General features: G+C 39.5%; 1 protein-coding gene across 23 annotated transcripts in view; it reads right to left on the reverse strand.

Annotated features, from left to right (window-relative positions):
• Nucleotides 1-26,402, reverse strand: part of CELF1 (CUGBP Elav-like family member 1) — a 65,687-nt gene extending 39,285 nt beyond the window's left edge. For 5 of the 23 annotated variants that reach the window (XM_064424872.1, XM_064424871.1, XM_064424870.1 and 2 more), the window contains exons 1-2: nt 24,226-25,527; nt 9,860-9,900 (exon numbers count right to left, since the gene is read on the reverse strand). In XM_064424872.1, the coding sequence (XP_064280942.1) occupies nt 9,860-9,900; nt 24,226-24,255 (71 nt within the window). In that variant the 5' untranslated portion in view covers nt 24,256-25,527. Of the gene's footprint in view, nt 1-9,859; nt 9,901-14,685; nt 17,124-24,225; nt 25,531-25,560; nt 25,761-25,967; nt 25,986-26,202; nt 26,314-26,338 lie in introns of those variants that run through there. The other 18 variants (XR_010364720.1, XM_064424865.1, XM_064424866.1 and 15 more) reach the window with 12 other exon arrangements.
• Nucleotides 26,403-26,422: the final 20 nt, after the last annotated feature.

The raw sequence follows: 26,422 nt of genomic DNA on the forward strand, positions 1-26,422 counted from the left end.
TGATTCCTAGATGAGATGCATCTATAGATCAACACTGTAAATTTTGGCCCTATCCAGGAAGACCAGAACTCATTCCTTCTGGTCTTTCACTCATCTTTAGCTTTTTTTCCAGCAGCCAGTAAAATGCCCCAGCAGCCATGCTCACTGTAGGTTCGATGAAAGACAATGCTGGCAACACATTGTCTAGAAAATGGGTTTTAAAAATGTTACTGAGATTGATTACTTTTCTGAAGAAAATCACTACACCATTACAATTTGATCCTATGCCCACACTTTCCCCCACCTCTCTGCTCCTCAAAATCAAAGTCCTATCTTCTTGTTCCATTAAGACAAAACTGCAACACTATAGGCACAATTTGTTGGAAAGGAAGAATCAATACTATAATGGTGAATAAATACCTGAAGATATGTTAGCCAAGACTCAGTGCCTGTGGTAGCCATACTTCTGAAATAATGATGGCAACTTCAGTGACAAAACAGTGTAAAAATGGGTTTGGTTTAGTGTTATTTAGCTGAAGGCTTCAAGCTAGTGAAATTAAGTCTTAGAGACTTCACTTGTGAAAATATCAGGAAAAAATTGTTATTTCACTACTGCACAGAAATAAGAATTAAATGAAGAAAAACTGTAAAATTAGAAAAAAACCAAAAGTAATCCTAACCATTTGTCACAAAGAAAGAAAAATAAGGCGGCTAAACACACTTATTTTTTGCTCAGATGTCAAATTCCTACTGGCTTCCAGATCCGTTCTTTGACTGTTTCTATTCAAAGGATAACAGAAGCAATGTCTGAAATTCCAAGCTACATGGACTGTAGCTACACATTTAAATGCAGTGCTCATCTGACAAAACGAACATGAAAAAACTTCTACCTACTAAACATAAGATCTCAATTTTTACACTTCTGAAGCCCTAGATGATGCTGCAGAATGTGTGATTATACATGCTCCTCAGAGACTGCAGAGTACAAATGTTGAAAGTTTTTTGCTTTTAAAGTTTACAGAATTACATCACATCCTAAATCAAAAAAATCCCGAAAATTCACCACAAAACCAAAAGTCCTGTATCATATTTTCTTTCCTAAGAAAGCCTAGTTTTAATGAGCAATTAACTCTGAAAGCTGAAGATAATACCATATTTTATTTTGTCCATTCTGTACTCAGACAGCATACACAAATCTGAAGCTGAGGGACTACTGGAATGGTGAGAGCAAGCTATGGGAAAGGATGTAGGGTATGGGGAAATCAGACACTGTGAAGCTCTGAAGGAGACAGGTCCTAGAATAAACTTCCCCTTGTATTATCTGTGCATATCCAGATTCTTACAGTGCTGCTGAATTGCAGTTTTGTTTTTAAACTGATAGCCTCTAGGTTACATGTATCAAAATACAGTAGTTGCTTGTCAATATTTTGTTGTTTCATTGTTGGTCATGTAAGCATGTGGTCAGAATGTTTTCTGCTTGTGTTGAAATCCAAACTGTCGCCCCATGCCTCAATGGGTACAAAAAGCCCGAGTTACCTAGTTGCCAAAACTGCAGTTTCTTCCTCTGCCAATCTCTTTGACTGTTATGCACTGTGGGTACACAAATCTGACACATTGAGAATATTGAATTTATCATCAAAATACGTGATGTTTTTGGGCTGCCTACAATTCAGATTAAATCAACTGAAAAACATTAATTTATTTGAACTTTGGTAGAAGTTCCCAGAAGGTGGAGAAAAGGGATAGGAGGGGAAGACAACCGCCTTTACCTTGGAAATACCAAGGTTTTGCAGTGCTCCCTCTTACGCATTTATCTGAGAGCAGATAAATGAAATGTAGATGTAGATGAATTGTTACAAATCAGGTAAATAAATTTAATCCTAAAAATAGATCCTACTATAAGCTTTTTTTCCCTTGTCTCTTCCTCAAAATATTTCTGGGGAAAAATTTTTGAGGTACAATTGATACATTCCTGATCTACTTCTCTGCCTTGTGAATGAAGTCTTGTAGCTTCTGCTTCAATTAATTCTGTGAAAGCTCAAAAGGAATGAATTATGAACTTTCATCTGACTGAAGAATCCTCAGGACTCCCAACTCTCTGCCAGCAGATGAAACAGCAAGTCACCAGCCTTCTGGCTTACGACGAGGCTTTCTCTGCCTAAGTACTCTTAGAAAGAGAAAAATGAAACAGCAGCTAAACATACCTTTTTTTGATAGCAAAGACAAATTGTAGCAGTAAATTATATAAAATTTATTTTTAAAAGTTAGGGATTTTTTTTTTAAAGGAGATGAAAGTTTGCACTGAAGTGAGGAAATTTGTTATTCTAATTAATTCTAAACAGTGAAGCTTATGAAAAGACAGACAAGAAACACATACAGATACATTTTTGTCTCAAATTGTTTATGGGTCTCCTCAAATACATATGATTATCTGTTCTTCCTGCTATACAACATACACTTCATACAGAATCTCTGTGAATGGCAATGATAGGCCTAGAACATGCCAAAGAGCAGGAATTTGCCTATGCATTTATGTTAGGACGAAACAAACCACACTATGTACAAACAAACAAACAAAAAAAAAAGGAAGAGTTGTTCTGTTAAAGCTACTCAAGAACTGAACTGTACATATATGATGTAAATGCTCATTAAAAACATCTGTACTATATTCAATTGCTTTAGTAAGTAACGCTAAATCTTCCCCAAGAGCTACCCCAACACCAAACTACACAACCAAAAAACCCAATCCCCACACCTCTGGACTTCAGGAAATGTGACAGCACAGACAGCAACCAGTATATACACTTTCCCTTCTTTTTATAATGCCTTGCAATTGCTTTCACTATGCCACCACCCAGCTGATGAACAAATTCAATCTGTGATATACTCAATATCTGGCTCACTCCTGAGGACAACTTACACCAAATGGCAGACAGCAGCTCTGCAATATGAGAGCTTATCTACCAGGAAACAGGTTACAATATCTGTTCAAATCTGAGAAGTCAAAAAAAACCCCACCCCAAACTGCAACTAAGTCCTATTCTGCCAGTAACTGCAACTGACAGCACGTCTAATGAGAGCTTGGAAGAAGGTGAATTACCAGTCTTATAACACATGTATGAAATCCATAAAGTTTAAGGCAGTGGCCTACAGACTTTTCCTCTCATCTTCTGATACATTGCCTTTTCATCTGCTTGCCTGCAAGAGGACACAGGATTGTGCTGTGAATATCCTGATGGGGCTGTGGCTATTAGAATTCTGTGATGTGAGCAGCCCACAGCTCTGCAGACAATGATCTGCTTCTCTAGGACAGAACAGCTGCACGATGCTGCCCGGAGTGCTACTTTCTTAGTGCACAGTTGTCAGCTAACACAGCAGCATGAGGCTGCTAACCCAGTGCTTGACCCACTGCAGCTGTGTCTGCTGCTTCAGTGATGATGCTACAAAGGCCTGCACAGGCATTACCAAAGAGAGAAAAGTGGAATGGCCTGGCCATGAGACCACCTCCTGACAGGGACCTAAAACATCCATCTCTGACCATAAAATTTCTCATTAGCCTATTGTCAATATGGAGTATGAAAGCTGATAGCCTTCATAGCATTACCTTGGGGTATATTCCTTCCAGAACCTGTATTTATTTTTTTTAATATAAAAAAACCTCTGAAGAATTTCAAATATCTCGGTCTGCTATAGTGCTACGTACAGAGTGACAAAAAAAACTTCAGTTAGTATATGTGGATTTTTCCAAAGGCATACAGTATGCACTCACCTTGTTTTCAAGGAGAGAACTTGTGCAGCACTAGGACAGTGGACTACTACATTAGCACAGTGATATAAGGAAAAAAATATGACTATATGTAAGTAAAATCTTCAAATTCAGACAGTTTCCTAGAAACTTCATATTCTCTTTGATATTTAATTATCTCCATATACCCGTTCCCCAATGATATATTTCATACTTACATTCATCTTCATAGAAATATAAGAAGAGGTACCTGAATTGTTTTCTTTATCTTATATTGTAATATATTTTCTTTTGCTAGATTAAATTTTGTAATTAAAGTTCTCAATTGTTACCTTCAGAACAGTGATCTGGAATTTATGTTACATTTCTGTCTTTCTCTGATACTTTTTTTTATTTTGCAGATTTGCATGTCTTTTTCAGACTACACGAATGCAGAGGGAGTTGTGAATGCAAATCGTAGTTGTGAACTTAAAACTAAGGCACAGGACACAGAAAAACTTACTGTGATGCAAAGAAGACAACAAAAGTCTGGCTGAGAAGACACTGTACTAAAGGTACCAGACACAAAGCATATAAGCAAACAAAGTGCTAAAAGACCAAATAATAAATCTGAAGCAATTAATGCAGGACAGCTCCTTAGAGCACCAATACCTGTAGAAGAGTTAACAACAAGCCTTAACGCAGGTTCCTAGAAAAATTAATTTTGTCAAATCACAGACAAGAAGTAAACATCACATGCTTAACCCACTTTGCAAGACATTTTATAATTAACAATTGATATTATGAAAAAGCATTGATGTATCCCAGGGCAATTGCTTTGAAAGCAGACATGTACACGTTTCTTCCCCTCAATCTAGTATACTAAAGACAACAATAACAGAAAGAATTAAAAAAATTAAAGCTCTTTGTCCTTACCTCTAGGTTCTGGTTTGTTTTGTTTTGAGGTTTTTTTGGTAAATAGATAAGAAATGTCTATTTCAGATACTGCTTAAGCCCTAAAATAAGGTATGTAAAGAAAATATCACTTTAAATTTGTATTTTTTTAACATACACTAACATTTCAGTAGTTTGATTTTGAGAAGCATTTTGAATTCTTATAATCTCATTGCTAGAACATAAAAATGCTTGCACTTTGCAGGAGACAAAAACTATGGAAACCTTAAATACCTAAGAGAGATCGGAAAGACCTGTAGACACTTGGGCACTGCAGACAGAAAAAACTTCTTGAGAAAGTAGGAAAAGTGGCTTGGTCACAACAATAGTAAGAGGAAATGAAGGCAGCTGTATGACACAGGAGACAAAGCAGGAAATGAGTATAAGAAGAGAGGACACACATTTCTACCCTGTGGAAGGACAGGGGACAGGATGAAACATTTCAGGCAGCAGCAAGGTTTGAGTTTTCACCTGGCACAATTTCTTTCTGTTTACTGACTGAATTCAGACCCCGAGACACAGAAATACAGACAGCAAATCACACTTGCACTTCAATGCTGAAATCTTTACTGCAAGAGAACAAAAATATAATGCTTGCAAGCAATCTTGTGCTGAAGGCAAGGTACAGCTTCCACTTAAGTGTGTCTTTGCCCTCTTTCTCTCTCCTAAATGTTGCCTCTGAGTTTGGTTTGTTTTGTTTTTTTTCTCTTTAAGATGGATATAGTTGAAGACAAACTTCTGGCCAACTTTCTGTGCAAGAAACAATCCTGCAAGCAATTCTATGGAACAGAAAACTTTATTTCAACTTTTTTTACCTTGTCAATACAAACGCAGTACCTATAAATCTGGTTTCAGATATTCCTGTATTTTTCTGTCCTTTCCTATATGACATGAATCTGAATTTCTGTACTTAGTCAAAAAGATACATTGGAAAAAACCATTTTGCAATCTCTACAATATTCGCCAGATTTTTAAGGACTCATCTACACGTTTTAGGACAGTCTTCTGACACTGAAACAGAGCCAGAAGTTATTCCTCTAGTAAGGACCTGGAAATCCAGTCATTCTTGGAAAGCTCTCAACAGTCTGCTTGTCCTCAAGCCAAACATACCATAAAGCATTACAGCAGGCAAAGCAACTACATTTACACAGAGAAGGCTGTGTGGTTGCATATTGGACCAAGCGGAACAACAGAATCAGCTATACAATTCCAAGACAATACCATATACAAAGATAGTTATATTTTTATATTATTTATATTAACCTGTAGGAGGAGAACCTATGAATCAAAAAATGCTTTTAAGTTTATGGCAATCAACACATATTGTGCAAATGTAAACTAAAAGATTAAAGTAAGAACAGGCCAGAGTAACTTTTTTTTTACTTAAGAAATGTAATATGCTATCTTAACTCAAAGGAACAAACTACAAATTATTATTTGCCTTACTGAAATGTCTTAGAATAGCACTTAGACACATATAAATTTTTTCTGATAGCCTTTTTTTTTTTTCTGAGTTTCAAGAGACATTTTGGACTAGATGCAACAAGTCTCAAGTTTCACTGTCCTTTGTGGCCATCAGAACAGCTGGACAAGCCATTTTGAGAAGTCCTTTCATCTCAAACTTTTTATGAATAGTAGCAGATACTGATAAACAAGAATCTGTTAATATTATATTGCAAAAAGTGTCACTATTTCTCTCTCATTTCATTTTATCCAAAGGAAAGCTTTTTGTTGCACATTACCCAAAGAAAGTTGAAATGTAGCTTGGACAGGGGCTCTCAGTTGACTGGGAGGGTCCCAGTTGACTGGAAGTTAGCAAATGTTACACTCCATTTACATGAAGGGTTGAAAGGAGGAACTGGGGAACCACAGGCCTGTGAGCCTGACCTCTGGGTTGGGAAGGTCATGGAGCTGATCATCCTGAGTGCCATTACACAACACACACAGAGCAAGAAGGGGATCAGGCCCAGCCAGCAGGGGTTTCTGAAAGGCAGGTCCTGCTTGACCAACGTGATCTCCTATGTCAAGGTGACCTGCTGAATGGATGAGGGAAAGACTTTGATGTTTTCTACTTAAACTCCAATAAACCCTTTGATTCTGTTTCCCACAGCACCCTCCTGGACAGGGTGATTTTCCATGATGTGAATGGGTGTACTCCTTGCTGGGTAAAAGCTGGCTGGAGTGCTGGGCCCAGAGAGTGGTGCAGAATGCTGCTACATCCAGCTGATGGCTGGTCACGAATGGTGATCCCCAGAGCTCCACACTGGGGCCAGTCCTGTTTAATCTCGTTACCAACGATCTGAATGAAGGGATCAAGTGCATCCTCAGCAAGTGTGCAGGCATCACCAAGCTGTGTGGGAGTGTTGATCGAGGGAGGACAGGAAAGCCCCGCAGAGAGATCAGGGTAGGCTGGATCCACAGACTGAGGCCAACTGTGCAGCTCAACAAGGTGAAGTGTCAGGTCCTGCACTTGGGTCACAACAACCCCACGTGGCACTACAGGCTGGGGGAAGCAGGCTGGAAAGCTGCCCAGCAGAGTAGGACTTAGGAAGGTTGGTCAACAGCAGCTGAACATGAGCCAGCATGTTGGTGGCCAAGAAGGCCAATGGCATCCTGGCCTGGATCAGCAGCAGTGTGGCCAGCAGGACCAGGATTGTCCCCCTGTACTTGGCACTGGTGAGGCCACACCTCAAGAGTTGTGCCCAGTTTTAGGCTCCTCACTACAAAAAGGACACAGAAGTGCTGGAGCACATCCAGAGAAGAGCAATGGAGCTGGGGAAGGCTCTAGAGCACAAGTCTTACAGGGGGAAGTTGAATGAGCTGGGGATGTTCAGCCTGGAGAAAAGGAGGATGAAGGGAGACTTTATTCTCTTTACAACTACTAAAAGGATGTTGTGCTGAGGTGTGGGTCAGACTTTTCTCCCAAGTAACAAGACCAGACAAAATGGCCTCAAGTCACACCAGAAGAAGTTTAGGTTGGATATTAGGAACAATTTTTTTACTGAAAGGCTTGTCAAGCATTGGAACAGGCTGCCCAGAGAAGTGTTAAAATCTCCATCCCTGGAGGTACTTGAAAAACGTGTAGGGACAGGTTTAGAGACAGACTTGGCAGTGTTAGGTAAATGGTTGAACTCTGTCATGACATCATGTCAAGAGCCTAGTCTCTCTCTAGACTCTAGTCATGGAACCTTTAAGGATGGAGAGGGCTCTTAAGATCACAATCTACAATCTTTTAATGCCCATTTTTATCTCCATGCCAAAGACTTCCATTTTGGAAGGGGTTCATATATGCAGAAATTTTATTTGAACGCAGACATGTTTCAGCATGGTAAATGTGTATATGACAAAAGTCAACACAGAGGTAGGATTGACTCCTTATCGCAAAGCTGACTACTCCTCATTTTTATTCTCTGTATCAGACCAGAAGTAGAATGCCATCAGTTTTATTCTGATGTATATCTCTGTACATCCTGATATATTTCTCTGTAGTGTTAACCATGATGAGACATTTCATACTGGAATATATACAAACAATTTTATATACCATTATTGGATGTTCAAGAAAAGACTCCATCCTCTTCCATTTGGTCACCTTTCTTACTCACATTTACGCAGATGAATTCAACTTTACATTGCTCTTAAGATGAGAAACCACGAATCTTGGACCAAAACAAAGCAACTTCTTTTCATCAACCAGAAACTTGGTGATTATCTTGCTATTTAAATATCTGATTGGTTTTTTATTTAAGTAATCCAAATATATTGGTTCTGGACCTGGGTTTTGCAATTGGAGAACCCCATGAGTTTGAAAAACTAGGCCAAATCAGTTTAGTCTGTCTCAAAAGATGCAAATTCTTCAGAAAAAAGCCACAAACCTAATAATTAGTATTCTCTCTTTCAGTCTTCTGTATCGTCCTAATGGACAGCAAAGGAGCAGGAAGAGCAGAGCACCACTCATTAGAAAAGAAATTGAGTGTTTTGAAACCCACACAATGCTTGAAGACAAATGTCCTCAAAGTGGTACTTCCAAACACAGGGGTCAATCACCAATTCTCTAAAAAATCACTTGAAAATGAAGGTATTCCTGGATTTCTTAAACCAGCTTTAGATCTTTCTACCCTGATGAGTAACATATGGAGAGACAGGATATCCTGCACTTTAAAGACAAATTTGTTTTTCTTTCTGATATAGACATAACCAAATCCTTCCCAACATTTATGAAAACTGTAGCAAATGTCTGTCCATAGCAGAAAACAACTCTTTCCTCAAGATAATATAAAAACTCAATTCTCTGTGGTTGTCTACAGACCAAAACACACCTTAAGTATTTCTGCCACAGCAGAGGTAATTCACTGGAAGAAAAAAAATCACCAAACTTTGGTTGTGGTGATACTGATAGTGTTACTTAACACAGTAGTTACAGGTCAATTGTCTCAGAAATTAACTGAAATTCTTGAGGTGCACAGTACAAACAGTCTGATACGTTCTTTTGTACTCCTCTGACCACACAGTAAATCATTCCAACTTCCTAAACCAGAGAAACAACTTGATCACAGAAGAGCTTTTTACTGGGTTGTCAAGCTGACTCCATCTATAATGCAAGCTACCATGAGAACCAAACATAACCAAAGGACACAGCACTAAACTCTGAGCTGGAAACTGAGAAGGGGCAATTGTCTCAGCTGTCACATGAAACTACACCCTTACTGGACTTCTAGCATGAAGAAAATTGCACCAAAAGATCCTCACATTAGACTCATGCATTTTCATAATGGACTATGTTCCTGTTCTACTGCACATAATCCTAGAAGAAGTTGTTCTACTAATAGTCACCTTTCGGGTTTCATGTATTACAGAATACTGCAGATTTGTTCTGGTCAAGAAATTACTATTTCTTAACCAGAACAAATGCATGCAAGACATGCATTTCTACTTTGCAGTTATGTTTCTAAAATTATTAAATTACAGATGGAGTTAAAGACATCTATTGACTCAGTACTCACGGCCCTGAACTGTTAACACTCCCAACCCCCTTTGGCAGTACAAAGGCAGGAAACTGCAGAGTTTAAGGTTCAGGGAGCACTGCTCATTGCAGTGGAAAATGACTGCTTTCATCACTGAATGTAAAACAACATCTCTCTAAACCTTAACAAGGAAGCTCCACTATGCAACTGAGGGATACAAACTTTAGCTGGTTCATACCTGCAGCTACGCACCTCCGTCCAGCCGTTCCAGTCTTCACTCTAAAAGATTAAAAAAAACACACATTGAGGGCTCCAGAGTTAACATCAGATAATAATGAGTATTATGTGAACTCCTCCTGGTAAAGCACTGAGGACTGAGAAAGTGAGCATATTTCTAATAACAGAAGCCATTGTGAGCTGGCAACAACCCTCAATAGCATCAAAACTGAAGCTGTGTATTTCAAATATACATGGTAAATGAAAGGGTGCACAAAAATGGACTGCAAACACAACATGGCTGAAAACAGAAGTCTTAGAGTTTCCTAGCAATGCTCAGGGGACTTATGCCACCTATTTGGTCTTTTGGCTGTCACTACACTAGCAGCTACCAATAGCAGTAGCCACAATCCTAAACTGCTGTATGATGTTATTTTGACAGCTGCAGCACTAACAGATGACCATGAACCTGCAGAGGGGAACTCTAGTGTATGACTGCATAAATGGAAATGTCTCCAAAAGTGCTGAATTAGGAAACACAGAATTGAACAACACAAGGGAAAAAATGTTATTTCTACATCTTGAGCAAATCATCAGCCAGGAACCATACAACATAAGCTGGTCTGTATTTAAAAACAAACTTGGGATTTTTTTATTTGTGAGGTTTCTTGACTTTTTTCTCCCCCCCACCAATAATTTCTTCTCTGCATCCTCCTGGGTTATTTTGCAGAACTACACTCATGTCAGTCTAGCAGTATTTTACAGAAAATCTGAATCTATTTACTTATTTATAGTTACCAAGCTAATAACTGCATCTACCAGCAAGCAGAATTATACAAGGCTATCTGAGCTCCCACATTTTGACTGCTTTGTAGTCCCCTACTTAACCTTTGCTCTACATTTTTTTTTAGTAAGTGAGAATAAGCGAGCCACATCCTCTTCTAACTTGCCATGCAATATACTTGGTTATTTATCACACGTACTCATGCCCTCTTTTTCAAAGGGAGATCTCTTGAGAAGTTTCAATTCTTCTAAATTCTAGTTGTTCAATTTATTTAATAAAGTACTAAAGCCTCTAAAGGAATAAAGAATCCTAAACACAAGAACAAAACACATTTTCTTCTAATATTTGTTGAAAACAAAACCCAAACTATGAATCCTGACAAACATAATACAGTTATCTGAAATGTGTATTTTCAAAATTATGAATTTTTCTTTCCTAGAATATTACTCAGAACTGACTACTGTTCAGAGAACACATCACATATTTATTTTTGTTCTGTTTCACAATAACATTCTGGACTACGAAGCTCCAATTCGTGACTGAGGCAAACATTACTTTAAGACAGTTCTTTCACCTCAACCACATTCCTCTGCTTTTCTGAAGTCTAATTACAAAACATCTGTTTATGGCCAAAAAAAGGGTCTTAGATTCCTGCTAACAGACCTTCTTCATACCTAACTTCTAATGTCTTCAAAACAACATGTAACATAAATTTTTTTGCTCATATGCTAAGTTATATTCCTTAGATAATCAGCTTTCAGATAAAATGAAATATACAGTTACTTGATCTTGTGAATGGTTAAGAATATCTATAAAAACAACTTTTTTATGTTAAAAAGAAAATCTCCACTTTGCACATGTAACTGCAACACTCTAGCAAATTAATTTAAAAACTTCAAAGAAACCAAAAGTGCAGCTAACTTACCCAGAGGAACCCATAACTCTTGGATACCTTTGGAAAAATATACACTTCACTGAATCAAAGGCAAAATCCAAGACAATAAAAACTTCAAAAAACAAGCAGCAAATCTGACAACCACCTGTAGAAAGCCTGGGAGAGTGCTATGAAATCACAAATTATTTTAGTATGGTTTATTTAATTGCAAGCAGAACATAAATACACTGAATAATTTATCCAAGTTTATACATCAGAAAAACCTGGCCCAAAGGCCAAAGAAACTGACAACTGTGTTTGTTCTCAGGAAAAACTGGATCTTGGATCCCTCAGACTAAGGTATATAGACACACATACATACAGCTGGGTGCTGCTAGCCATGTGTGCAGCGTGGTCACTTCTGTAATTAACTGATGGGGCAGTAAACTCTTGTACCAAAGTAGGTTTCCCCCAGCCAGCATTTGATGCTGAGAGCCAACTGCTTTCATAGGTGCCTGAGTGTGCTTAGTGCGGTCAGCAAAACAATTAATGGGGTAAATTCAGATCTCTCACCACAGCTTTTATAAAAATTTTCCTGAAGTTGTCCCCTGACTAAGGTGCTGCAGCTGAGTAAAAAGTTGAAAGTTGTCACTTTCAACTACTGCACAAAGCTGGGAGGAACTACCGACACTACCTGAGTACTCCATGTAGAAAAACAAAGCTTTCATGCTTAGATTTAACAGCCCTGCCAGATCTAAAGGTGACAAAATATACTCTTGCTGATGAATAGCTGCAACTTTTGATATGCAATAAAATATAAATAGAACTACAGCCGGTAATGAAAACAAGTGGCTCTATCCACTAAGTACTAGACAATGGATATGAGCCCAATAAATCTAGTAATATTGTTTTTCTACTAAGTGGTAAAACTTTTGTCTCACCAGCACCTGGGACCATCTAAGAGAATACCAGATCATTTAATGGATTCTGATCAATGAAATTACTGTCATAGTCAGCACTTTGTCTAGACCAGTTAGTTCTGATTTCTCATTATGCTTTCCAGGAACTAATGTTTATGGGATTGTCAAGGTTACCATTGGCAATTAAAGAGGCCAACAGATCAAACAGGCCACATAGGTCAGCCTCAGATACATCCTGGCGTCAACAGTCTCTCACATAAATCAGTGCTCAGTCTGGGCTCACTGCAGATTTACATACTTTTAGGAACCCATGTGACCAATAATGAAAATTTGAGAATACAGAAAGAACTATTTCTTTGGAAGAAGTACAGGAGGGAGATAAGGATGCATCAAAGAGCGATGGAACAAGTACACTACACGGATTACAAACTGAGAGTCCTACAGAAACCAGAGGAAGTTTCAATCACTGAAGTTGCAATCACAGCCCAAGCCACAACCCACAAAAATATCACTTTGTAGCAGCCCTTACCAATGAGGCAACACACAACAAAGACACCAAGGGGAACTCCTAAGGTACAAAAACCTCACCAGCGAAGGAACTTTTTTATCTGAGAAGTGCCCTTCTACTTGCAATCTTTACACCACCCAAACCTCTCAGCACCAGAAGCTACTTGTTCAATGGGAGGCCACAGATCAGTCTCTGCGCCTGCTCAGTTTATTTTGGCAGACAGAGCTGTCAAATACTGTTTTTCTCAGCGCTGCCAGCACAAACACTTAAGGGTAACAGGGTAGCAGACAAACTATACAGTTAGAAGTTGAATTACTCATAACAGTATGTTCTACTATAAGAAAGTAAGTTTTTTCAATTTCAGATGTAACAGGAAGAACAGAATGAAGAATAGAAGAGGTGCACATTTTGGGACCACTGCAGATAAAGATGAAAAGACAGGAAAACTTTTAAAATGCTATGTTTCAAGTTACTCTAACAAGGACATCATAAGATACTCAAGATTTGGGATTTGATCATATTTGCAATGTCTGTTCCATGTCTAGTCAGCATTTACAACACAAACAGCTCCAAGATTGGTCATTAAATCTTACAACCCAAAATGAAAGCATCAAACACACACTTTAACAATACAAACCAATCCTATGATCTACTGTTGAAAACATGGGATTGAGGCTTAGAAGACACAACTTGTATTATTAACTATGTGGCGGAATAGCAACTTTTTGGTCCTAAGAGTTTCCATTTGTACAATATGGACAAACATGTACGAAGAAATAATAATCTTATTCCTTTGTGAAAAGGTATTTTGAAAACTAGAGACAGAATGTATTTAATCAGAGTCAGGGGTATGATCACATTGTTACAGTTGCATCTCAGCTGAAAACCTTCTGAACAACTTCACAAAAAAAAAATTTCAAAAAACATCTGTCTGTTAATAAAATCCAAAGAATCTCACCAACAAAAGACTTTAGTTTGTTATCTCTCTCCAGATTATGGTGTTAAGGGCCTCTCATAATATACCAGGAGTTGCAAATAGAGAAGGTACAAACTAAAGCAACATTTCATTTACTTTTTGAATGAAGGTCAGAAAGCTTGCATTCATGTTTTGCTTTATGGAGACTCTACATGCCACAGGAAGACCTATCACATACAGCAGAGTTTGGTCTTCTTTTGGGTAAAGATTGAGTTTTAGTGAACACAATATTTTCAGCTTAACCACTAAATCTACCCCTAGAAGCAACTGAACTTTAGCTGAACTTTAACAACATCATCCATCTCAGCCACAAGATTCGAACACTAATACTTTGAACTTACCTATCTTTAAAGGCAAGATAAAAAAATAATCTCAATGGGGAAACCACCCCTGTGCAATGTTTAGACAGACACAACTTGCATAGCTCTGCGTTAAAAATTCAAGATACTAACACACCTTTTTTCTGATTGTACAAAAGGGAATAGATTCAAAAGCAAATAGAGAATAAAGATGTACTGCAGGTCTCCCACCAAGATCCTCACATGCAATCACTATTCTGTATTACCACACCTAAAATGCCAAAGGAGGACACAGTGTACATGGCTGTTTCCAGCATCTACTGTAGCTTCAGGAGGAAAATAATTTTGAGGTGTCCCAGTTTTGAAAGATCAGAACTGAACATATACAAAATTCTGAGTAGATCTGAATTTCTGTATTTGAAAAATGTTGAAGAATAAATATTTATATTTTATTTCAAAGAAGCACAACTAAGAAAGACTGATTTACCTGAAGCTTGTATGTGTCTTGCTTGGCTTATATTAGACAAATAATTGCCATGAACTCTACTGTGCAGAATCTGCCATTGCCACGCCTGCAAACCAAAGAGTAAAAATATGCTCAATCATTTTTATCTTTATTTTGTAACAGGCACATGGTAAATCCTTTGCAGAAGTAAATGGATACAAATTACACTCATTTACATCTGCAAAGAATTGGAGTTACTGCTCTATTATAACCAATGAACCCTGATTCAAATCACTTTTAACAGCAAATTATTTTTTTTTTACACTTGAAGAAATTTAATACTGGGTGTATAGAGCTGAAGCTCTAAAAAATATTTCATACTATTTATTTTTCTCCATCAGAGTCAAATGCTGGCATTGCTGTGGGAACATCAACTTAGGAATGTTCCACTTTTGCTCTAAAATACAAATTTAATAAAATGTAGCCATTTCACTGCAAAGCAGTTCTTACTAAGCTTCTAGTCCAGATCTCTGAAGGTTTCTCATTTGTCATCATTTGAAACATCATTTGTATATATTTAATTTCTTTTTGCAACATTTACTCCCCTCTTCAGTATCTTTATCTAGTATCTGAAACATACAAGTGTAAATAATACAGAAAAACTTATTTTAAAAAAATGCTTTCATTTACAATCTGCTGAAAACACGTGAATACACTAACACATGCCATGAAGCACCATTTTTGTGTGACTACCAATCACAGATGTAATGCCACACCTCAGATGAATTTTCCTCTGTCCGAAGAAGTTTTCCTTCCTCATTACAAACGAGTGAATACAACTAATAGAATGCCTTTCCTGCTGATATCAGCAGCTTTTTACTCCACAAACTATCCTCCTGGTCCATCTGTGACCCTGACACACCCTCTCCAGGCCGCTCATCTCCAGTGGTTGATGCTCACTGACTCTTGTGTCAGCACAGCAAACTCTGCTTGCTCCTCTCTCTTCCCAAAGCTTCAGAAACTCTCCCTGCTGTACAAGGCTGAATCCATAATTTGATCTTAGATTTTAGCTGGATGGGTGAAGAAGGCTCAAGAGTGTCAATGTACTTTGCCAAGAGCTAGAGGTTCAGTCCTTGCTTGAAGTCTTATTCATGTATTTTCAGATGTTCTTCACTTACACACTCATCCATCAATTCATTTCCATCACTTTTACTGGAAGGCACACTATGACACCTGCTAGCAGTTTTCCAGTACTAGCAGGAAGAGACTCCATAAACTTTATGGCAAAAACAACTGCTCTAATACAGCTTTGGCTGCATAAGCATGCAGAATGGACATAAAATAAATATCTTTCTGAATTCTCCATACCTTCTGCCTAGATTCTGGAGGCACCTTATACTTCCAAAACCTTACATGCAGCACTCTATGTGGCACATAATTTTCTCTCTGCCCTCACATCAGAAAAGCTCACCAATTTCTTCCCAAATGAACAGCAGGCTTTCTTAGAGCAGCATCAAACACTGTGTACCAAATACTGCAGTCATTAAGAAGTATGTTAAAACAACATTTAGGACTTCCCTGTCTAGAACCAAATTATAAGTGCCCCAGCAGGCAACACAGGCAAACAATTCTCACTTAGTATTTTCAGGTTTTACAACTGAGAAGACTAGATATGAGCTCTTCATAACATTCAATAGAAACGGGGAAGAAATACAGAGGAATAGATTGAGATACTCCTGCTGTAGATCCAGTTTAAGCTGGTGCTGTTGCCAAAAGAACAGTTTTGGCACAACTCTTTCCTCACCAGCTGTCCATCCCGCCTCTGTGTAACAAGCCTGAGAGAGGAAATGGTCAAGGTGTGATCTTGTCCACGACCAACAACAGGAAATTAACAGTTTTAACCCAGACATGCTCCTAGATTCAATTCACTACACAACCACACAGATGTTCTTGGCAGCACCAAGGAAAGGAAAAATGCATGAGAAATGGCACAAACCTCTTTCAGAGCAATACTGGCAGATGCTCATTTAAATTACTCATGGAACTAGATCATCAGATTTAGGTACTGAATTTCACACAATTAAATTTCTACTGATTGATGCTTTTTAAAGGCCTCAAGTGATAAACAAGGTGTCCACTGCTTCTGTTAAGAAAACACTATGTTTGTAAGAACTATATACATGTCCTTCCATGTAATCATCTTCTCTGCTCCAATTCTTTTGTCAGTGGACTGCCTCAGATATTAGAGACATGTCACTCCATATTCTTGATTAAACAATATGATTTAACTTCTTAAAATCACAAGTAAATGTCTTTCAATTTTCATTCACTCTTCCTGGAGTTGTAAATACTTCACAATAGCAGTTTTAAGTTCCATCAATTTGAAATGCACACTGGACTTAAGTTAAAATTCCTGTAATCTTCCCATATGCCCACCCTTAACCTAACTTTATTATGCACCTGTGTAATTATAATATTTATAAAGGGCTTATTTTTGTAAAAAAAAAAAAAAGAAAAGAAAAAAGCAAGCAATAGGGCAAGAAGAAAATAAAAAATTATGCCTTCTTGTGGAATTTCAGTATCTTCAAAGGACATAAGACAAAAGTTAATTTTTCATTTGTCTCATACCCTGATTAAATCTTTTCTGCAGACTGGGTAACAGTCAAGAGACAATGGATTATTGGGTATTCTCCCTTAAAAACAAAAGTATATACAGCACACAAGATTTCCTGTCTTGACAGTTTGGCTTAGCTCTGACCAATGTAATTTTCTCATAGATTGCCTTTGGGAAGATTAAAACAAAACGGTATGACTGAAATTCCCCAGTGCCATTCTATTACTCAAATCCCTTTGGTGCACATATATTTGTTATTTATTCCGAGTTCTATCCATTATCATGGCACCTTTCACAGAACACACACACAGTAGTTTTAAACATGCAATAGTGCACCTCCAAGGGGCCTTTGAAACTGCCTAGTTATAGTCCTGCTCCAAGACTACTTGGAGGAAATGGTGAGTATGCTACAAGAAAACACCTGAAAGCTGAGGAAACACAAAACTCCAATCACTGGCCTCAAACAGTACCAAGAATTTATTTTAACTGGTAACTCATTTATATGAAAGCTTGTCAGCTAGAGAGTCAGCAAGTGGAAAAGTGGGAAGACAGGTGGGCAGAGGACCTAATTCTAGCAGAGGATGCCAGAATTAGGCAAAATACCAAGATACTTCAGGCAACAAGCTTAACATGCCACAGGCTGCATATTTACAACAAATTCTGCAGGATTTCCACAAGAAGAAGGCAAAAAACTACTGCAGCGTAGTAAACAAACAGTGATCAGAAAACAGCCACACAACTAATTTGCTTGAGTTCAATCAGTTCTAGAAGATGACCCTCTGTCACACATCAATGACAGGTCCCTGCCTGCAGCCATCAGTACAATCCTGACACTGCCAGGCAGCTGAGACCCACCAATTTGCCTACAAAATGTCCTTCTTCCAAATCCAAGAGACACACAGCTCTCTCAGGAGGAAATACATTGAAGACACTGCAGTGGTAGGAAAGAAAAATAATTCAAACTGAGTTCATAGAAGATGGTCCTCAACAGAAAAGGCAGACTCTTGCTAAAATCAATTTCACAACTGAAACAATATTTTCTTCTCTCAAATTCCAAAAACAAAAGGCTGATGCCTATTTGCAAAGATATTCAAAAGACAGCAGAATTTTTAAGGGGACAGTATTTCTTAAAATTTAGAAAAAGTACCCTATAAACAATTGCCTTCTTTCTCCCTCTCAAAAACTTATTGCCACAGTTAATGGTGTATTCAATTGCTGCCACTATTTTGAGCACCTTTCTGCTACTCAAAGATTGTATCAACAGTTTACTACAGTGTAGCAGCTAACAGACATTCTGCACTATTTGTTCAACTGATTTACTATTTTAAAAAGCAATTGTGAATAGTAATCCCAATGTGTGCAGTGTCTTAACACAAAGTTTACGCAAGCACACAGGGAAGTCTTAGCTGCAAGTTTCCAGCCCTTCCTAACAAGGTATTTCCTACAGGCCCCAGCCCTGAACACCAAGTCCTGATTCCAAACTAGGCAGGCCAGGGTCTAGCTCCTCATTAATCCCCATTGCCCATAACAAGCAAACACAGCACTCAGATCTTCCAGGACAGGATCTAGCTTTCATTAATCTTCAAGGCAGACAGTGACAACAGACCTTTTATGGAAGGATATGGGCCTTGGCTAATCACTCCCCAAAGCAGGAAGGGAGATTAAAATCCCCCACCCCAGAAGACAGCAGGTCTTTTGGAGGTTAAATCTGGGTCTTTCTGATGCCACTGGCACCCACTACAAATTGCCCCTGCAAGACAACTCCTCCATTTCCAGTCCCTAGACTCCCAAGTTTGGATGAACTGCAGTTTAAAAAAAACAACAACCACAAACAGATTGCCTTTCACTTGGAACACCAGTCATATCCAGAGAGGTGGAGACAGACAGACAGATGGACATAACAGAGACTGTAAGCCCTGGCTCTCAATTCTGCTTAGCAAATGCCCACCAGGCCAGCCACACTGCCTGGTGAGCCAGTGTGCTCTGCTGGACAAATATAGAAAGCAGAAAGTGGAACAACCCTTTCAGCAGAAGAGATTCTGCTCAGCTCCCAGAGAGGGAGGAGCAGGAGCTGAACCAGCCGAACTGCTTTACCCATACATGGTCTCTGAAACAGACCAGTGCTAAGACAAGTTCCTTTACACACACACACCCTCATTCACTGTCACATCGTGCAAGGAGAGAAAAGAATTAAAGCGTACAAACCTAAAGGAGTTCCTGTTTTGAAATGAGTTCCAACTCCACTTTGCTTGCACTCACCTTAATAATGCACAAACGTCTAATGCTATTCACCAACAAAATCTGGGCAGCAACTCAGAAACATGACAAAAATCTTCCTCCCAGGGAATCCACACATCCACCAGCATTTCAATAACAACTGAACTAGTGAAGTCTTCCTTGTTGCTTTTGGACACACACAACCACATATTAAGTTCTTGGTTTGACCTTCTCCCCCGTCCAGCCCAAATTGAATTACAGAAATCTTTTTAAACCCTTCTCCCTTTTCAAGTATTGTCCTAAACCAGGAAGCATGACCTTTCTCATTGGTTGATACTAATTACTATGGTGACCTGCCATATCTTGTCTGCTATCCCTGTAGTCCTTTTTGCCAGTGTTTAAACACTAACTAAACCTTTTCCTATGCATTCTTCTTAAAACCAGAAGAAATGCACTTCTGTGCAGCATCCTCTTCTCTGTCCACCCACCCCACCCCTTTCACATTCTGGCACAGAAAAAGCAGAGTAAGTGTAACTGAAGACCCAAATCCATAGATCTTCACAGAAAAAAACTACAGATCTATAGAAGTGGCACAGTCTATTTTTGTTTTTAGTACACAAGTAAGACAGTTTGCAAACTCAAAAGCAGCTTCATCCATATAAAAAAGCATCATTATTTATAAGCAATTTATTACTGCATGCTGTTGTCTATTGCTTCTCCTTGGTGTATCCCACATTTATGTAGTGATACCAAACTGCCTTACAGGAGCTACCAGAAAGGTTCTTTCATACAAGTAAGTGGAAGCTGCAACTTCCAGCCGTATCAGGAATGCAGCAGCCAATTCAGAACTCAGAGAAGCACACTAGTCAGGGAGTTCTGTTAACGTCACGTCCAAGTAGCCACAAAAGTGCTGGCATTAAAACAAACGATCCCAATATTTTTTCAAATTTCTCATTACTGAGATAATGGTTTATGTTCCCTGCAAATTCAGGAAGATAACAGCATATGCAGAATTAGCTCTACACCTAAGCACAGCCTAAATTATTTTTCCTTACAAATAAGGATCAAGAATATGTGTCCTAATCTTGCTCCCCAAGAATTGCCTATTAAACTTAATCTTGAATTAAATGACAAAATAATTTAAAACCCAAAGAAATTCCAAAGCAAATTCTGCAGCAGACAATTAGTGTCATAGCAGTTTCCACACTGTGAAATACAGACAGTACCACCTACAGCCAGTCTCTGATAGTGATCAGATTCTGGCACTGAATGCATAATCCAGAGTGTAACATGGGTGGCTTTAGTCCATAAATATCAGAAAATACTCACTCAACTTTTCCTAAGTCTCCAATGCCTATAATCATGGCTTTCTGAGCAGTGAAAACTGCTCTAGAGAAGTAAATATACAATCCTTTTTCTTCCCCAAAAAGATTTTGCATATTGATATTTTCAAGGGTATCACTTCTAATGTCACTTAGGACCGTGCAAGGAATTTTTACTGCTTCAACTTGTGCTCAATTTTGCTCCACATTGTAGTCATCAAACAATCATGTGCAAAAAAAAAAAACAACGAACAAAAACCCAAGAAGAAATACAACTCATCACTAAGTTGACCTGTCATCCAAGTATTTTTTAAATCAGAATTTTAAAAGGAGAACAGAAATTTTTTGAAGACAAATAACAAGGAAATACAGGTAAGTAGGCAAAAAATATTTTCAGATGGTGCTTTGCTTTGGAATACAAAACTATAAATTAGGGAATTACTTTTACACTGTATTGTGCCAACACAAAATGCAAAAGCTAGATGTGACGTTCAAAATACATTCGTTTTTCCTGAAAGATCAATATTTCATTGCCTTCTGAAGAAACATTTATCAAAACTCTATCTTGTAAGATTTTACAGAGATAAGAAGATGCCTGGTGTCCATCCTGCAAATCTCTACATATATTAAGAAAGATGCTACTGTTTTTGTATGTAGACTTGGACATTGTCTGCTAAGTGCTTGATTTGAATTACAAACTCCTCTGCTTTGGAAAAAGCAGACATGAATATTCCCTTTCCAACAGAGTCTAAAAAATTTGTGGATTGCATGCCTACATTGGAATATCTTTTGAACTGCATAGTTTGGGACAAAAATAGCAGAGAATATGCATGGGTTCAGTGAAAGCCTGAATTTTAAGTGATGTTTGAAGGACAACAGTTTTACTTTGACATGCGAAATACTGAAGTCTAGTGGATAACAACTACATTATTTTTGTGAAAGATGCAGTACAAAACAGCCAGCAGACAGAATTGAAAGCTACCCAAAAGAACAGTTTTGATAGTGGTGAAAAAAAGAAGCCATGGTCCTGAAAAACTCAAATTATTTTAAAGTAAAAACAATGTAAGACAGTCACCTGCGTTCTTATATGAATTGGGAGAGCATCCAGTGCTGAGAGAACACAGAGCATGCAAGCATTAAAAAAATGCTCTGCGAAGGAAAGCCTGCCAGTTACCACACCAGCATGACACCAGATATTCAACAAACACTGTCCTCTCATCCACATGCTCATTCAAGATCTCCTTGAGGTGTGCTGCTGAAAAGGACAAAGAACCCAAACTGCCTGCTCATTTGCATGGATTTCAGCAATACTCAAGCTGGTTGTTCCATGCTGTATTACAAGCAATTTAGTCAAACCAATGTAAAAATCCCAGAGCAATATGGTTTTAAGTCCAGTTTACATAATCTTAAATCTACTTGGGACTTTACCACTGCAAGCCAAGCCATTAAATCAGTTACAAATCTATTCTAAATTGGTAAAAACTCATTATCAAAACCTGCAGTTTGTCAGTTTGCCACTAATACTCTGCTTCTAACAGAGCAGCCAGAAAGCCAGCACACCTTTTCTACAAACAAAACAAAAAGACAGCCCATGCTATACTAAGTATGCTGAAGATACAAAGCTAGCATGCATACATGGGATAGACAAGACAGCTTGTGGACAAGGATTCCTCTTCTGGCATAAGGCTTACATATACCTGTGACACAAACCACATCATCTAAACTGAAATCCTCCACTAAAAGTTGGAAACTACTGAAGATTTCTGTTCAGCTATCTAGCTGCTCATTGTTCATCCTGAACTCAGCTAGCAATGATGCATTTTCTTTAGCACAGAGCTGAGACAGCTGGAAGTTTGAAGCTACTCGAGATGTCTTCCTTTCCTTGGGATGATGACTGTGCTCCACTCTATTGCTGTCACACAAATAAGCCTGCTCTGTCCATCACTGTTCAGACTCCTGAGTTATTCCTCCCTACAGCAAAGCTCTTGTAGACTAAGTGGCACTGCAGCTTTGACCCAATGTATATTTTAGTTCTACTTGCTTGAGTCTCACATCTGGTGCAAACAAGATGATGTTCAGTTGATATTTGGGAAACGTCTTGAAACATGAATGCTAAAGCTCTCTCTTTTCATTCTTACATCCCAAACATAAAGTGTCTTGGCATCTTCATAAAATATGTTGTAGAGAACAATAGTAGAAAATGTGGTATCTTGTATTTATTTATATAACACGTATCTCTGGTGACTGGATGAAGGGCAGTAAAACTACTGGTTACTTTTTCCAATCAAGATGATCTCTCTTGCCTCAAGAAATCTTGTAACAGGATCCCCACTCAAGATCCTGCTCTGTGATACTTTCAGAAATACCCATTAGAGGCCCTCGATAACTTTCCTCCATTTACAACCCCCATTCTAATAAATACTGAAATATATTAGTCTCCTTTTCTTCTATACTATTTTTCCTCCTGCCAAATACCTGATCATTGGATAAAAATCATACCTTCTTGCCTGAAGGCATTGAATAACTCTGCACATAGTCTTGAAGGACAACCAATACTAAACATGCCCAGATTGAAATAAAACATTTCAGACATTCATAGCAAGACTGAAAAATAAGAAAGCAGGCATATAGATTAAGTGCATTTAACTACTTCAGCTGTCACAGTAACCAGCTCACATTATGACATGGAAAACTGGACATACTAACTTAAGAACAGTCTCCAGTTCAACAGCGAGAACAGTGGGTTCTTGGATCTCCGTGCTAAAGACTAAAAACCAGGAAATCTCAGAAACTATGACAATTTGTCTCACTTCCCACCTATTCTAAAACAGGCACTAAAGGAAAAATCAGAGTGGGCACTCTGAAGAGACTGTGGCAGATGACTCAGTAACTGATAATCAATAGCCACATTCCAGAAAAGTATAAAAGAAATAGTTAAGGAGCAACCTGCTCAGAGCAAAGTTTCCCAATAAGTTAAATTAGATACTGGATTTCAGGTAGAATTTTACTTAACTCAAAGTGAATCTAAATATTTAGGAATCACATAAGCATCCACTTTTAAGAAATTCAACCAACACAGGATACTGTTAGTGATTTTAGAAGAAAATTTACACAACATTATAAATATTTCCGTTATTTCAAAGCATCATATTTTGTTTCAAGCAATGATTCTTCAACTGATGTACAGGTTATTTGGCAAGGCATGGATTTATTATTAATGAGACAGACAACTATTGTCTATTGACACATTTCCTGCTTTCCCCTTTAGAGAAGCGGTGCCTGTTTTCAGAACCCCTGCTTGTAGCAGAAGAACTAAAAGAACCTTCCCCCTGCCATGCAAAGATAATCCTACAAGTGCATCAAGTTTTGGAGGCCTAGCAGAAACATGGATACACAAGTACACAATAATATGACCATGGATTTCTTTACCTTGTCTCCCATAGTGAAAGATGGGTACATTCTTCTCACTTCATAGGCAATTCACTTTCAAAACAAAACTACCAAACACATAAATCTTCATGTTTTAGTGTTCATGACTTCAGAACAGTCACTTTTCAAACGTCATCTTTTCTACAGATGCTGTGTTCCAGCTTTCTATTGCATTTAAACAGAATGTCCTAGGCTTGCATCAATTATTTTGCTCCCTATTAAAAAAAACCCCAAACAGATACAAAAAGGGAAAACATGTAACAGATCAGTTAGGATCGGGCATTGATTTTCCCCCATGTAACAACAGAAACTTAGGGAAAGGAAAACCAGAATAAAAACAGCCATGCAAGAATGGTCATTCAGAAATGGGGAATACACTCCTCAGAACAGCATACACCTTCCCAACGTAAGTATCAGCAATAATTTTCAATGTGAGCAGAGGCTGAAAGAGAACAGTAACCACCTAAAGAAAAAATAATTCTTTACATCACCGTATTTAAAAATTCCTATTTAGGAATTTTAGAAGTGTATACATTTGCACCCACGACTCTGAGCAGCTATAAGATTTGTGCTCCTGTCTTGGGGGCTCTTCAACAGCAGGAATGCAAATGAACATATTAAGCTGCTAGATACAAGCTGTACCCACCCTAATATTTCCTGGCTCACTCTAAAGACGTATGGATTAATTTTAAACATCTGCCACAGCAGCAGTATTTCCAACAATGCTGCTTCTTCAAGACTTAGGTCCAGACACAACTCTAGGAAGATACAGTATCTCATGTTATGCAGAGATCCCAAGAACACAGCCGAGCGGAATGGAAAAAAGAATAAAAATGTGATGGGTTTATTATGGCTGTGCAATGCCAAGTCAGTGCAGTAAAACCCATCTGATGAACTAACCTAGTGAAAAACAATAGAGGAAACAACGAAAGACACTAGGAGAGGGTTCAGCAATTTTTGTGATCACTGGTACAAAGACTGAAAGGACAGACATACACAAAAAATAAAAACACAAATTCGAGATAGTCAGAAAACACAAGCTCTTGCAAGCCAGAAGTCAAGTGTGCTTCATTATATAAATCCCCACCAAATACTTTTCTAAATCCAGCGAACTGGTGAAACACACCCAACGACCACACTCAAGCAAGACGTACAAGAAAGCTGCAATGTTTGAAAAATGTTCCCCGACAACTTCTGGCAGAAGAGAATGCCTGTGCCTTAAAGGTAAAAATGTCTGGGCCACAATTCCTCAGGAATTTAAAGGAGTGTATTCTAAGGTTGCCTCTCAACTTCCTTCTCCTAACAGTCCTATTACAAAAGCATGCTGTTATCAACCTTTACTGCTTCTTCACGTATTTATCACCCATTTTACGCTCCATCTCTCCTGGTTTTTATACTCCTCTTCCTGCTTCATTCCAGCAGTGCCTGTCACGCCTTCTCATACTTGAGGACTGCAAATCCTCACACTGCGCCGAACTCCAGTTTCCCTGACCGTGCTTCTCGTACGCCTGGCTCGCCTCCACCCCTGGTGCACCAGCACACATTTCACCGGCGGACGGACCCGCACCATACCGACCACAACGGCAACCGCACCCCGGTTCCTCTAAGCGCCCGGGGCGCCCAGGCCGGCAGGCGGACGGCGGCCGAGCCCGGGCCGGCCGCTCCCGCGCCCCGGGGTCCGCCCGGCCTCGCCGCAGCCCCCCCGCCCCCAATGGCGCCGCCGCCGCGGGCCGAGCTCGCACCCGCAGCGCCACCGCCCGCGGCGCTGTCAGCTCGGATCAGATACGGCACCCGGCAGCCTCCGGCTCCGGGCCCCGGAGGGGCTCCCGCCGGGGCGGCACCGCCCCGGGATGGCGCGCACGGGGCGGCGGCGGCGGCTCCCCGGCGGGCGGGAGCGGGGCGGCCCCTGGGCCCGGCCCCGGCGGCCTCGCGGCGGGAGCGCCGGGGAACGGGGGAGAAGGGGCAAGCAGCCGTTACCTGCGCGAGACGGATCGCGCTTCCCGCCGGCTCGGCCCGGCTCGGCCCCGCGCCGCGCCGTTCCTGCCGTGCCGTCCCTGCCGTGCCGTGCCGTGCCGTGCGCGGCCCGAGCTCCTCCCGGCGGCGCCGCCCTCACCTGCCCCGGGATCCGCCCGCGCCCCGCTCCGCTCCCTGCGCCGCCTCGGGCCGGCTCCGCAAGATGGCGGCGCTTCCGGGAGAA

The sequence above is a fragment of the Passer domesticus genome, chromosome 6, assembly GCF_036417665.1.
Source record: "Passer domesticus isolate bPasDom1 chromosome 6, bPasDom1.hap1, whole genome shotgun sequence".
Lineage (NCBI taxonomy): Eukaryota > Metazoa > Chordata > Aves > Passeriformes > Passeridae > Passer > Passer domesticus.